Source organism: Ursus americanus, chromosome 21 (assembly GCF_024610735.1).
Source record: "Ursus americanus isolate L20-20 chromosome 21, mUrsAme1.1.p, whole genome shotgun sequence".
NCBI lineage: Eukaryota > Metazoa > Chordata > Mammalia > Carnivora > Ursidae > Ursus > Ursus americanus.
This window is the reverse complement of record NC_142147.1, coordinates 45,449,800-45,462,720: the sequence shown is the minus strand read 5'-3', so window position 1 is coordinate 45,462,720 and position 12,921 is coordinate 45,449,800. Positions and strand designations below refer to the sequence as shown.

The window sequence follows — 12,921 nt, the reverse complement described above, 5'->3', positions numbered from 1 at the left end:
CCATGCCAGTTCCAAGAATGCAGAATAGTTGCTGAGGAATGGATGGATGGATGGATGAATGGATGGATGGATGGTTGAATCAGGCAATCCCAAATGCACCCAACAAGGAGCTAGCCTTCCCCCATCAGACCTTACCTTTTTCTTTATACCTCACTTTCTTCTGATGCCCAGAACAAATCCCTGTTCCCAAGAACAAGGATGCACCAATTCTGCCTTCCAGATATTCTCAGTCCCTCATAATGCAACGGCACCCTCTGAGAAAACTGGCCAAAAGCCATCCTTGCGGTGCAATGATCCCTCACCAGCCCCTACTTGTTCCACCACCTGGCACCACTACCCTTCTTTCAGGAAGGCATTCCAGGTTCAAGGGCATTGCCTGCTAAGATACCTCCAGCCAGCCAGAGGCCAATAGAAAGCTGGCTCTGGGACCATGTGAGATGCTAAACGTCCTGGCTTCTGTAGTCCCTGTCACCTTTGGGCTCCCTGTTGCCGTGGGAGAGTTGCTAAGAGCTGTCTCAAGGCAGATTTATGACACACCCGCCCCCACCAACTACGCGGGAAAAAAGTGACAAGAAACAGAGCAGCCTCCCTTTAAAGAGGGACGGCAGGATGGAAGGCAGACACAGCCAGGACCATGGCACTGTCAGCCCTCCTGCTTCTCACTGTCCTCGTTGGCCTCTTGCTACTCTGGGGTTACCCAGCCTCCCGGGGCCGCCTCCCTCCAGGACCTTGGCCTCTGCCCTTCCTGGGGAACATTTTGCAAATAGACCACCAGGGCTTTCTCAAGACCTTCCAGATGGTGAGATGGGGAGGGGAAAGAGGGTGGAAAGCAGGAGGTGAGTGGACAGGTGGCAAGGCCGTTGGGGTTCAAACTGTGGTTGGGACTTCGCAGGCCAGCTTGGGCATTGTCTTCTTCCAGCCTCCATCTGCCATCTGGCCCAATATGTGCATGAGAGAAGCTTCTGGAATTCCTATAAGAAGGAATGCAAGGAAGGTAGACTGGAGGGAGAAATTATGATGATAGACGTGAGGCTTTGAGCTGTGTCCAGGAGCAGTTGAGAGGGAGAGTACTAGAGGTCACGTGTGAGGAGTCTCCATTATTTTTTTTAAAGATTTTATTTATTTATTTGAGAGAGAGAGCGAGAGCAAGCAGGAGCCAGGGGAGGGGCAGAGGGAGAGGGAGAAGTAGAACACCTGCTGAGCAAGGAGCCCGATGTGGGGCTCGATCCCAGGACCCCGGATCATGACCTGAGCTGAAAGCAGATGCTTAACTGACTGAGCCACCCAGGCACCCCAAATCTGTCATTTTTAAAATTCCAAGCTGGGAGAGTCTTGGAAAAGCTGAGAGAGGAGAACATTTGAGGCAAGGGCATATGAGGGAGGCTTGGACGAGGCCACAGAGTTCGGGTCTCCCTTCTTCCTTGATAGGGATTCAGTGGGGACGGGTGGTGGCGGTTAGGCTAGGCTGAGGGTGTGAGCCAGGGGCAAGAGGGGAGACTCTTCTCTTGAGTGAGAGACTGAGAGTTGGACCCTGCCTCCACAGCTGCGGAAGAAATACGGAGACGTCTTCACAGTCTACCTGGGACCCCGGCCTGTTGTCATCCTGTGCGGGTACAAGGCAGTGAAAGAGGCTCTGGTGGGTCAGGCTGAGGCTTTCTCCGGCCGTGGGCACATCGCCATCATTGATCCCATCCTCAGGGGAAAAGGTGCGTGGGGCATGGGGGTGGGGAGTGGGGAAAAGATGAGGGGACCCCTCAGGTGTCCTCCCAACCTTTCCCTCCATGCCCCACCAATCAGGTGTGGTCTTCGCCAATGGAAAGTCTTGGAAGGCCCTTCGGCAATTCTCTCAGCTCACCATGAGGGACTTCGGGATGGGGAGGCAGAGCATTGAGAAGCAAATCCAGGAGGAGGCTCAGTGTCTGGTGGAGGAGCTGCGGAAATCCCGGGGTGAGCCCAGGGGCCGGGGCAGGGGGTGGACGGGCAGGCAGGGAGTAGGTGAGATGGGGACAGAAGGACCCAGAAACAGAGACAGAGAGATGCAGAGACAAGTTCAGGGAAAGGGAGAAGGAGACAGAGACAGAAAAAGAGAAAGAGAGTGAAGAAAACAGGGACGGAGAGAGGAAAAGGCAGAGCAGATGGACAGAGAAAGCAAGTCAGAGGGAAAACCCAGGACACTGACAAAGATAGATCCAGAAGCAGAAAGTATAAGGAAATGACTTAGAAAGAAAAGGGTAAAGAGAGGCATAGAGTCAGGGGAGACACAAAGTGACAGCAAGGCCAAGGAGAGGGCCATGAAGACAGGGACACAGAAAGAGAGAAGACAGAGAAGGGGCTGACTCTCAAACAGAGTCAGAGACAAGACCAGAGAAGGACACAGGTGCACCAAGAAAGCCAGATCCAGACAGAGCCCAAGAAAACCACGGGACGCAGAGCCCGAGATGTCCAGAAAAAGGCGTGATAAGAGACCCAGCGAAAGTCAGGCTGGCCAAGGGAAAGAGAAAGAAACCAACCAACCAAGCTGAGATGGCATCAGTCAGGTCAGAGCCTCCCAGAAGGACCATGTAGGGCCCCACTGTGACAGAACTCCTATTCACAGGGGCCTATCTGGATCCCAGCTTCTTCTTTCACTCCGCCATGGCTAACATCATCTGTACTATCATCCTTGGCCAGCGCTTTAATTACCAGGACCCCAGATTCCTACACCTGCTACATTTAATGAATGATCTCTCCGATATTACCAGCTCTTTCTACGGCCAGGTGAAGCCAAAGTTTCCATGGTGGGCCAGGAATTGTGGTGGGTGGACCCTGGGCAAAAATCAGATGCTTTTTGTCCTAACACTGGTGTAAGAAGGCATCAAAAGGTAAGGAGTCAGACTGGAGGGAAGAAATAGGCCTCAGGAAAGGGAGGCCTATGAGAGAAGAAATCCCAGTAGAGGAAAGTATGATGGGGGCAGAGGGCATCTCTTCACGCACTACTGAGTGTGTGTATCTGTGTGCATGTTTGCTCAACTGGGAGGCACATTCCCCAAGACCAGGGGGTGAATTAAGCCCTTCAGATATTGCTGTGCTATGCAGGGTACAACTTCAACCCTGCAGCACCAGCCCAGAGAGAACAGACTCTGGGACCTCCTTGCTTCCCTGTAGATGTTTGAACTCCTCTCCGGCATCCTGAAACACTTTCCTGGCATCCACACTCGCTTGTACAGCAAAATTCAAGAAATGGAAGATTTTGTCGTTGAGAGCATCGAGAGGCACCGGGAAATGCTGGACCCCAGCGCCCCGAAGGACTTCATTGATTCCTTCCTGGTCCGCATGGACAAGGCAAGGGCCGAGCTGGATGGGGGGGGGGGGGTGGGTGGGAAACAGAGTGATGGGCACACTACTGACACTGAACTAATATATTTGGGTATGATGCGTGTGATTTTTAAACGCTGAAATACTTCCGTACGGATTGGTAAGAAAGCCACTAGTCCACCCTCCCTTCCCACCTCCCAGTCCTTCCTCAGCTTCCCCAGGCTCTCCTGGAACGCATGTTATGAAGTAGCAGCTAAAAGACCTCGCTACCACCTGCCCCACACAGGGGGTCTTCGAGACCCTCCTCTACCTCCTCCCATTCTAATTAGTCAAAGGCCCGTGTCTGTTCTGATTGGTCAGAGGCCCGTGTCTGTTCTGATTGGTCAGAGGCTTGTGTCTGTTCTGATTGGCCAGAGGCTTGTGTCTGTTCTGATTGGCCAGAGGCTTGTGTCTGTTCTGGTTGGTCAGAGGCTTGTGTCTGTTCTGATTGGTCAGAGGCTTGTGTCCGTTCTGATTGGTCTAGTAAGCGCCTTGCTGGTAGTTAAATATTCAGTATCACCCCTGGATGGAGAACTGCAAGGAAAGCAAGACACCCAAAGACAGGATAACAGCAACCAAAAAATATTAATCCCTAACATTTATTGAGTACTTACAAACATATATCAAAACAACCCCAGATGATGACTAAGGCATAGAGAGGTTAAGCTCCTTACCCAAAGACTCCCAACTAGCCAATGGTAGGACTGGAATTTGAACCTTGGCAATTTGGCTCCAAAGCCCAGCCTCCTGCCACATTGTTGGCCTTGAATAGAGAAAAAAGGAAATACCAAGAGGAAAAAAAAAAAAAAAAAAAGAAAAAAGAAAAAAGAAAAAAGAAAGAACTGGCTGAGAGTAACATGGAAGTGGGCAGGGAGAAAAGACCCAAAAGTTGAGAATCTTCGCAAGGGGAGATGTTAAGGATTGTCTGTGGCTATCCCCAGGAGAGCTCTGATCCTGAGAGTGAGTTCCACTATAAGAACCTTGTCTACACGGTTTTCACGCTGTTTTTCGCCGGCACGGAGAGCTCCAGCAACACTCTCTTGCATGGGTTTCTACTCCTTCTTAAGAACCCTGGCGTTTTAGGTGAGCTGGGCTTATGGGCGGGGGCGGGGGCAGAAAGAGTTGAGGGTCTTGCAGCCCTGTAGAGACTGGTAGCTTATTACAAAGCTTTGCTGCTAACAAAGCGCTTTGAAGTTGACAGGGTAATTTACAGTTTACAAAATGTTTTTCATTCAGTGAAGCCCCTATGGTTTGAAAGGTGCTTTCATTCTTATAAAGTACATAAAGTGAGTTGTAAAATGCCTTATGGTTTAGGAAGCATGCTCCAGCCACAAGGAGTACCACTCACAAACCATTTTGCAGTCTACAAAAGCACATGGCTCTTAACACAACACTTTGAGGTTAACAAAGAACTTGACTCTTTGGAGTATATATTGCTGATTTACAACTAATTAAAAAGCCCCTGCATTGGTTCTCAGGCCGACAGTCTGCAGATCAGATTGCAGAAACTCTTATCTAATCAAATGCCCCTATTTTACAGGTAATCAATTTGAGGGCCAGAGTGGGGAAGTGGGTTATTCAAGATCACATAACAAGTCACTGGGACAAAAGGATATGACACCAGTCCCAGCCACACCCATTTTTAGTTAAAAAAAAAAAAAGAAAAAAGAAAAAGGTAGCCTTAAGTGTTAAATGAATTTCTACCCATTATCCTCTCATTGAGAAGGAACGATAACCCAACATCTTAGGAAAGAGTTCACAAGACGCCTCCCCACCCAGTCTGCAGGTCATCTTTCATGTGACTTTGTTGAGCCCACTGTTATTGGCATTCACTGGTGTTACCCTCTCCTTCCATACTTATCATTTTTAGAGAAAGTCCAGATGGAGATTGACAGAGTGATTGGCTCACACCACCTCCCAGCCCTTGAAGATCGGGCAAAAATGCCTTATACAGATGCTGTCATCCACGAAATTCAGAGATTGGGTGATGTCATCCCCCTTGGTATTCCCCGCTCTGTCATCAAGGACACTCACTTCCGGGGATATCATCTCCCTAAGGTGAGGCCACAGGATCTTGGTCTAGTCTTATGATTCATGTCTCTGGTTGATGGACCACAATGAGAATTTTTATTTCCAGATTTCTATGGGAGGGAGAGAGAATTTAGAAATGTAGAAAAGTCCTCTCCCTTCTGTTTTTTTTTTTAACCTTTATTAGATGTTGGATACACTGGGAAAAAACTATATACTATTGAAATATGTATTACAATAGAGCTGTCTTTTTTTTTTTCAAGATTTTATTTATTTATTCGACAGAGATAGAGACAGCCAGCGAGAGAGGGAACACAAGCAGGGGGAGTGGGAGAGGAAGAAGCAGGCTCATAGTGGAAGAGCCTGACGTGGGGCTTGATCCCACAACGCCGGGATCACGCCCTGAGCCGAAGGCAGATGCTTAACCGCTGTGCCACCCAGGCGCCCCAGCAATAGAGCTGTCTTTTAAAAACAAAAAGCTATTTTGTCATCTCCCCTACCTTCTTCCTTCATGAGAAGACATTCAAAGTTTGGTGTTTCTCTTTCCATAATTTCTTTAAGTTTATATGGACATGTACCCCATATATACACACACACAGATAAGCTTATATTTTTTAAGGGTTTATTTATTTGCTTGAGAGAGAGAGAGAGAGAGCGCGTGCAAGGGGGGAAGAGCAGAGGGAGAGAGAGAGAGAGTCCTAAGCAGACTCTGGGCTGAGCACAGAACCTGATGTGGGGCTCGATTTCACGGCGCTGAGATCACGACCTGAGGTGAAACCAAGAGTCAGATGGTTAACTGACTGTGCCACCCAGGTGCCCCAATCCGGTTCATATTTTATCTATCACTTTGCAACCTGTGTGTCCAGTGTCAGGTCTCCTTCCCCTCCTGTCTTCAAGTGCATATCATCGCAATGTGCTGCGTATCTTTTATTGTGTGTTTGTGTGTGTGTGTCTTTTTTTTCATGCTATAACAATAGTATGCTGTCAGTGTATTTTCAAGTCAATATCTATAGTTCTAACTCACTTTTTCTGTGGTTGCACACGTTCCCAAGCATAGGTATACCTGGAGGTAATATTCACAATATCTAATCACCTAATGGGCACTAACCCATGAGAATACAGGCATACCTCGTTTTATTGCGTGTTGCTTTACTGCAATTTGCAGATATTGTGTTTTTACAGATAAAAGTTGTGGCAACTCTGCATCGAGCAAGTCTCTTGGTGTCATTTTTCCACCAGCATTTGCTCACCTCATGTCTCTGTGTCATATCTTAGTAGTTTTTGAAATATTTCAAACTTTTTCATTATTAATGAATTTGTTATTGTGATCTGTGATCCGTGGCTTTCTCAGATGGAATCTACTCTTGATGAACATATTAAGATTGTTAAAATGACAACAAAGGTTTTAGGATATCACATATTCTTATACTCATGTGCTTATATGATAAAGTAGTGGCAGAGTTTGAGAGGACTGATTCCAATTTTGAAAGAAGTTCTACTGTAGGTAAAACGCTATCCAACAGCATCACATGCTACAGAGAAACTGTTTGGAATGGAAGAGTCAATCAATGAGGCAAACTTCATTGTTGTCTTATTTTAAGACATTACCACAACCAGGGGCACCCAGGTGGCTTAGTCAGTAGAGCCTGTGACTCTTGATCTCAGGGTCATGAGTTCAAGCCCCATGCTGGGCATAGAGCTTATTTTAATTAAAAGAAGAAGAAGAAGAAGAAGAAGAAGAAGAAGAAGAAGAAGAAGAAGAAGAAGAAGAAGAAGAGGAAGAAGAAGAAGAAGAAGAAGAAGAGGAAAGAAAGAAAAAAAGAAAGAAAGAAAGAAAGAAAGAAAGAAAGAAAGAAAGAAAGAAAGAAAGAAAGAAAGGGGCGCCTGGGTGGCACAGCGGTTGGGCGTCTGCCTTCGGCTCAGGGCGTGATCCCGGCGTTATGGGATCGAGCCCCACGTCAGGCTCCTCCACTATGAGCCTGCTTCTTCCTCTCCCACTCCCCCTGCTTGTGTTCTTTCTCTCGCTGGCTGTCTCTCTCTCTGTCAAATAAATAAATAAAAATCTTAAAAAAAAAAAAGAAAGAAAGAAGAAAGGAAGGAAGGAAGGAAAGAAGGGAGGGAGGGAGGAAGAAATTACCACAGTCACTCCCACCATTAGCAACCACCTCCCTGATCGGTCAGCAGCCATCAACATTGGGCAAGACCCTTCGTCAGCAAGATTATGACTTGCTGAAAGCCCAAATGATGGCTAGCACTTTTTTAGCAATAAAGTATTTTGAAATTAATTAATTTTAATTATTAAACTTTTTTCCAGACAGAATGCTATTGCATACCTAATAGCCCACAGCATAGTATAAGCATAACTTCTGTATGCATTGACAAATCAAAAAATTCATTTGATCCACTTTATTGCACCACCCACTTTAATGCAGTAGGCTGGGAGCACACGTGCAATATGTCTGAAGTATGCTGGTAGATCCTGGCTCTTGTTTTTGAGTTAGATCCTTGGAGGCTTCTGCTGAGCCAAACGTGGATTATGGAGAAGTCCAAAGGATCTTGGGGAAGAGGGGACGGGGTAGTTGGTGGGGATACCTGGAAGGCTTGAGACACAACTATTAACCAAATGGGACAAAATTATTCAAAATATCAGCCACCAACTGTAGACCTGTACAATGGATGATGCTGATTATTAGTCAATTGTGGATGTACCCTAGCTGATTCAGCCACTCCTTGTTCACGCCCATTTGGGTACTCTTGGCTTTGACACTTTCGTAGGACACTACTGTGTATCCCATCCTGAGCTCTGTCCTCCACGATCCATGCCACTTTGAGAAGCCAGAAGCCTTCCACCCTGGCCACTTCCTGGATGCAGAGGGCAACTTCAGGACACAGGGAGCCTTTATCCCATTCTCCCTAGGTAAGCTGGGTCCTTCCTCACCTTTTGAGAGCTCCTGCTCACCACCTCCCCTTTGTGTGACTTTCTCCCTTTGTCCAACCCCAAACACTGTGTAAAGATTTTTGAAAAGATGAGGATTCTGAAGGAAGGGAAAAGCAAGAAATCCACAGAGACAGAGATGGTGTGGGGAGAAGGAAAAGGAGGGAGTATAATGGGGAAGAGAGAGACTAAGTCAATGATGGAGATGAAGGGAGAAACAAAGACACACATACCCTCACATTCTCACACAAAGAACAGACAAATGAATGATCCATCATTGAGCATCTGTGGTGTGCCTAGAATTGAGAAAGGCATTTGAGCTTTTCTTTCAAAATAAAAAGAACTTTATAGTTTATTTCTAATTTTTATACAAGCAAGGAGACAATAAAATTGAAATTGAAAATCACCTGTAATTCATTACCAAAATCAGACTGGTTTAAAAAAAAAGTCTAATAGGTGTTATTAACTGATTCACGACTTGGGAAGCATCCCATCTAGCAAGTAGAGAGGAGCTCCAAAACCCGGACATGTTAACATCACAGAGGATGTCCTTCCAAATTTTTTGTTAAATATATGCACACACAAAGGTAGGTGATGGGTAGATAGATAGATAATAGGTAGGCAGATAAAGGAAAGGTAAGAAGAAAAAAGAGAACAGTAGGGAAGGGAAAAGAGGAAAGGGAATTGCTTTATTTCTTTTTAGCCAGTTGTTAAAATCCAAGCCTCAGACTAGAATGAGGCCCAGGATGCAATTAGGACAAAAAAATATGAGGAATATTCACTCACTGTTATAGTTGTACAAGCGCCTTGATTCACCTATCAATTAATTCAACTTTTAGTCACTGACTTGAAATTTATCATATGCTAACATTTTACATCTCCTTAGGTCTATTCCTGGCTTACTTACACTGACCCATACCCACATTGATTCACTGATGGGTCTTCTCTAGTTATCCCACACTGTTTGGACTATTATACTTGTATAATAAGTTCTATTATTTTACAGGGTCTAGTCCCCCTCCATTACTCTTCTTTCTCCGATAGTTACATGGTTCTTGTAACATGTTTTGTTTTTCTTCCGGGAAATACTTTAGAATTTTTTTTCAAGGTCTCAAAAAATCCCACTGGAATTTTACAGAGTAAATTTGGATAGCTTTGACAACTTGAGAAACTTGAGATATCCCAGACAAAACTAGAGAGTGTGTCCACTGAATCAACTCTTGTATGACCTGGTGGCATCTTGGAATTTTGCTTTCTTAATTAAGTTCTGCATGTTTCTTGCTAAATTTATTTCTAAGAAACACGGGAGGAGATGGTGGCTATTGTTCATAGAGCCTCTTTGTCTTCCTCAGCTCAGGCTTCCATAACAAAATGACATAGACGGGGGGGGGGGGACTTAACCAGCTAACATATTTTCTCACGGTTCTGGAGGCTGGAAGTCTGAGATCTATGGTTGGGTTCTGGTGAAGCCTCTCTTCTTGGCTTGCGGCAGGAGAGTGAGCTCTGGTGTCTCTTCCTCTTTTCTCAAGGACACTAATCCCATCATACAGGCCCCACCCTTGTGACCTCACTGAAACAGAGGTTCCTCTGGAAGTCCTCTTCTCCAAATACCATCACACTGGGAGGTAGGGCTTCAACATATGAATGGGGGGGGGTTGGGATTCAGCCCATAGCATTCTTTTAACATAGTATTTTAAATTGTTCTAATTAGTACATCAGAAATCCAGTGGGCTTTTTTAGGCAGGATATTTTTGTCAAAACTGGACAATTTCCTTATATTACTTTTAGTGAGAACAGTTTTTCATTTATTCTCTTAGGTTTTCCAGGTAATTGGTGTTAACATCTGCACATGATACTATTTTGATGTAATTTTCTCTTACGTTAAATCCGTATGTTGTCCTGTTTTCCCTAATGTCATGGGCTAATGCTTCCAGAATCATGTTAAATAATAGTAGCAATAGTGAGCGATCTTGTCTAATTCTTAACTTTAAGAAGGAATATTTTCTTTTTCTCTATTAAGCTTATTGCTGCCTATGGCCCTTTCCAGATATTTTTGGTTATTCTATCATATCTCTTTCTCAATTTTTAAATCCCATTAAGGAAAGACCCTTTTCTCCTCTGTTTTACATCAGATTCTTCATTTATAAAGATTTATTTATTGAAAAGAAAGAGAGTGCATGCTTGCCTGAGGAGGCTGAGGGGTAGAGAGAGGGGAAGAGAGAGAATCTCAAGCAGACTCCGTGCTGAGCACAGAGCCTGACTGAGGCTCGATCATAGGACCCTGAGATCACGACCTGAGCCGAAATCAAGGGTTGGACGCCTAACTGACTGAGCCACCCAGGTGCCCCCCATATTTAAACATTTTAATCAGGATTTGGTTTGGGTATTCTTAAATATCTTTTCAGCTCCTGTCATGATGGTCAAGTTGTTTTTCTCCTTTGATCTGTTTAAAAACTAGTAGATGGCTTAGTGTTGAATCACGCGGTCCCATAGAGCTGGAATGAGAGAGGCAAGGCAGGACATGTGAGGCTGTGATAAACAACCTGAATATCCCAGCTTAAGGCCAACAGGTTAATTTCACGCTCAGGCAACATGCCGACCCCAGGCCATCACAGTCCTGTAGAGGTGGGGGCAATTGGAGCCTATCCTGACATGCGTGAACATCAGCAACACCTATCAATTCAGCCCTCATTTCACTGGACAAAGCAATCCCTATCCAAACCCAACACGCAGAGATGTTTCATGCACCCAAAAACGGGCCATGGCTATTTGTGAACGATCATTCACTTTACCACACTGTGAAAGGCAGCTTTCTGGGCTCCCGCCCTCTCCCACTGAGGGTGTGGGCCATCAGGACTCAGGACACACTGTGGCCCAGCCCAGAGACATGTTTCCTGCCCACCCTTAGTGATGCCAGTAGACACAAGCCTGTGCTGAAGTCAGGAGGACACTGAGGGCTCCATCTGGATGGGACACTTTTGTGGTGGTTGACCCCATTCTGCAGGGAGATAGGAGAGGCAGGGGTGCGATTCTGAATGTTTTTTAAGCATGATGGGGCCCACCGACCAATTGGAACTGCCACTGGTTGGGGTGTGGGGACTGGGTCTGGGAGGCTTATGCTGTAAGTGCTGATTGTGGGTAGGTCTGGGGACTTGGAGGAGGCCAAGGTGACCAGAAGAGTGGGACACTCAGAAGCTTGGAGCAGCGGCTGGACATTGAGGGTTCAGAAGTAGTTCTGTGTTTTAATAGCCTGTTCAGTACTGGGGCCCGCCTACTGCATATTGGCCCAGGCCCAGGACCTCAGAGGCTTCAGCTCCCCTCTACCTCTCTCTCAAGATTTCTCATATCCAGGGCACACTAGCAAGATTTTTCCCACTATTTGCACATTTTCTCCAAAAACTGGCTGAGCTGAGAATATACTTAACCAGAGATACACAGAGAAAGATAAAGAACTACTAACAGGCAAGGACTGTGGGTCAAGAGAGATAGAGGAGGGCACAGTATAGGACAGGCTGAGAAGAGGTGGGACCAGAAAGAAACAGGAATGCACACACTGCTGTTGCTGGTATTGAGGACAAGAATAGAACTACCTCACATGTAAATCTACATAAACGAGCATGCAAATGTCCTGGGAGAATGGGAGTAGGGCAGCCGAGTGCTCCTGAGGGCTCCCCCAATGACACATCCCCCCCATCACGTCCTCAGGAAGACGCCTCTGTCTGGGTGAGAGCCTGGCCCGCTCTGAGCTCTTCCTGATCTTGACCTCGGTGCTGCAGAACTTCACCTTGGGATCTCCCAAGGCCCTGGAAGACATTGACATCACGTCCCGGAGGAACGGGCTGCTGAAAATGCCCCCCGAGTTCCAGCTCTGCTTCCTGCCCCGCCAGGGAGTGGGACCAGGGATGCAGATCCCCTAAGATCCCTTCCCTCTAGCCCCCACCTCTGCCCACAGGGCATCTGTGGAGGTGTTCTGACTCCTCCCTGCTCACTCTCTCCTGGGGAAAGTCCCTTCTGTAGTCTCTCCTTTGTCCAGCCTGCTGTCTTTGCTGTTCATCCCCAGATGGCCTGCACTGTTGATGGAGGGTAAAACCTTGGGCTTCAGGGCCAAGAATTACCTTCAGCAACTTGGCATCATCAACATCCATAGCACAGTTGGGGAGTCTGAGGCCCACACCTATACCCAACCACCCCCCAACCCTCCAGTTCCTTCCTGGAGTTCAAAAGACCACTTCAGCCCTCAGCCTCTGTACTGTGTGACTTTAAAACATCTCTCATATTTCTCTGATCTTATCCATGAAAACCAGTGAGGTAAAAATAAAGTTCCGCTCTTTCTGGACCCAATGGCTATCTGTGCTGCCATGCTCTTTTTTTTTTTCTGAGCTAAAATTCACATAACATAAAATTAACCACTAACCATCTTAAGTATACAATTCAGTGGCATTTAGTACAATCACAGTATCATGCAACCATTGTCTTTGTCCAGCGTCTGATCATTTTCATCCCCACAAAGGAAACTCTGTACTTTTGAGGGCCGAATAATATTCTGCCGAATGGAAACACCACATCTGGTTTATCCCTTTATCTGGTAACTGGCATGTGGGTTGTTGACATCTTTTGGCTCTTGT

The 12,921-nt window shown here is 46.3% G+C and overlaps 1 protein-coding gene across 1 annotated transcript; it reads left to right on the top strand.

Annotated features, from left to right (window-relative positions):
• The first annotated feature begins 5 nt into the window (after nt 1–5).
• LOC123782733 (cytochrome P450 2B4-like) lies at nt 6–12,637 on the top strand. Its single transcript, XM_045783059.2, has 9 exons — nt 6–799; nt 1,544–1,706; nt 1,798–1,947; nt 2,597–2,757; nt 3,145–3,321; nt 4,275–4,416; nt 5,204–5,391; nt 8,137–8,278; nt 12,002–12,637. Exons 1-9 carry the CDS (start codon nt 635–637, stop codon nt 12,211–12,213), a joined length of 1,500 nt encoding a protein of 499 aa, XP_045639015.1. The 5' UTR covers nt 6–634; the 3' UTR covers nt 12,214–12,637.
• The last annotated feature ends 284 nt before the right edge of the window (nt 12,638–12,921 follow it).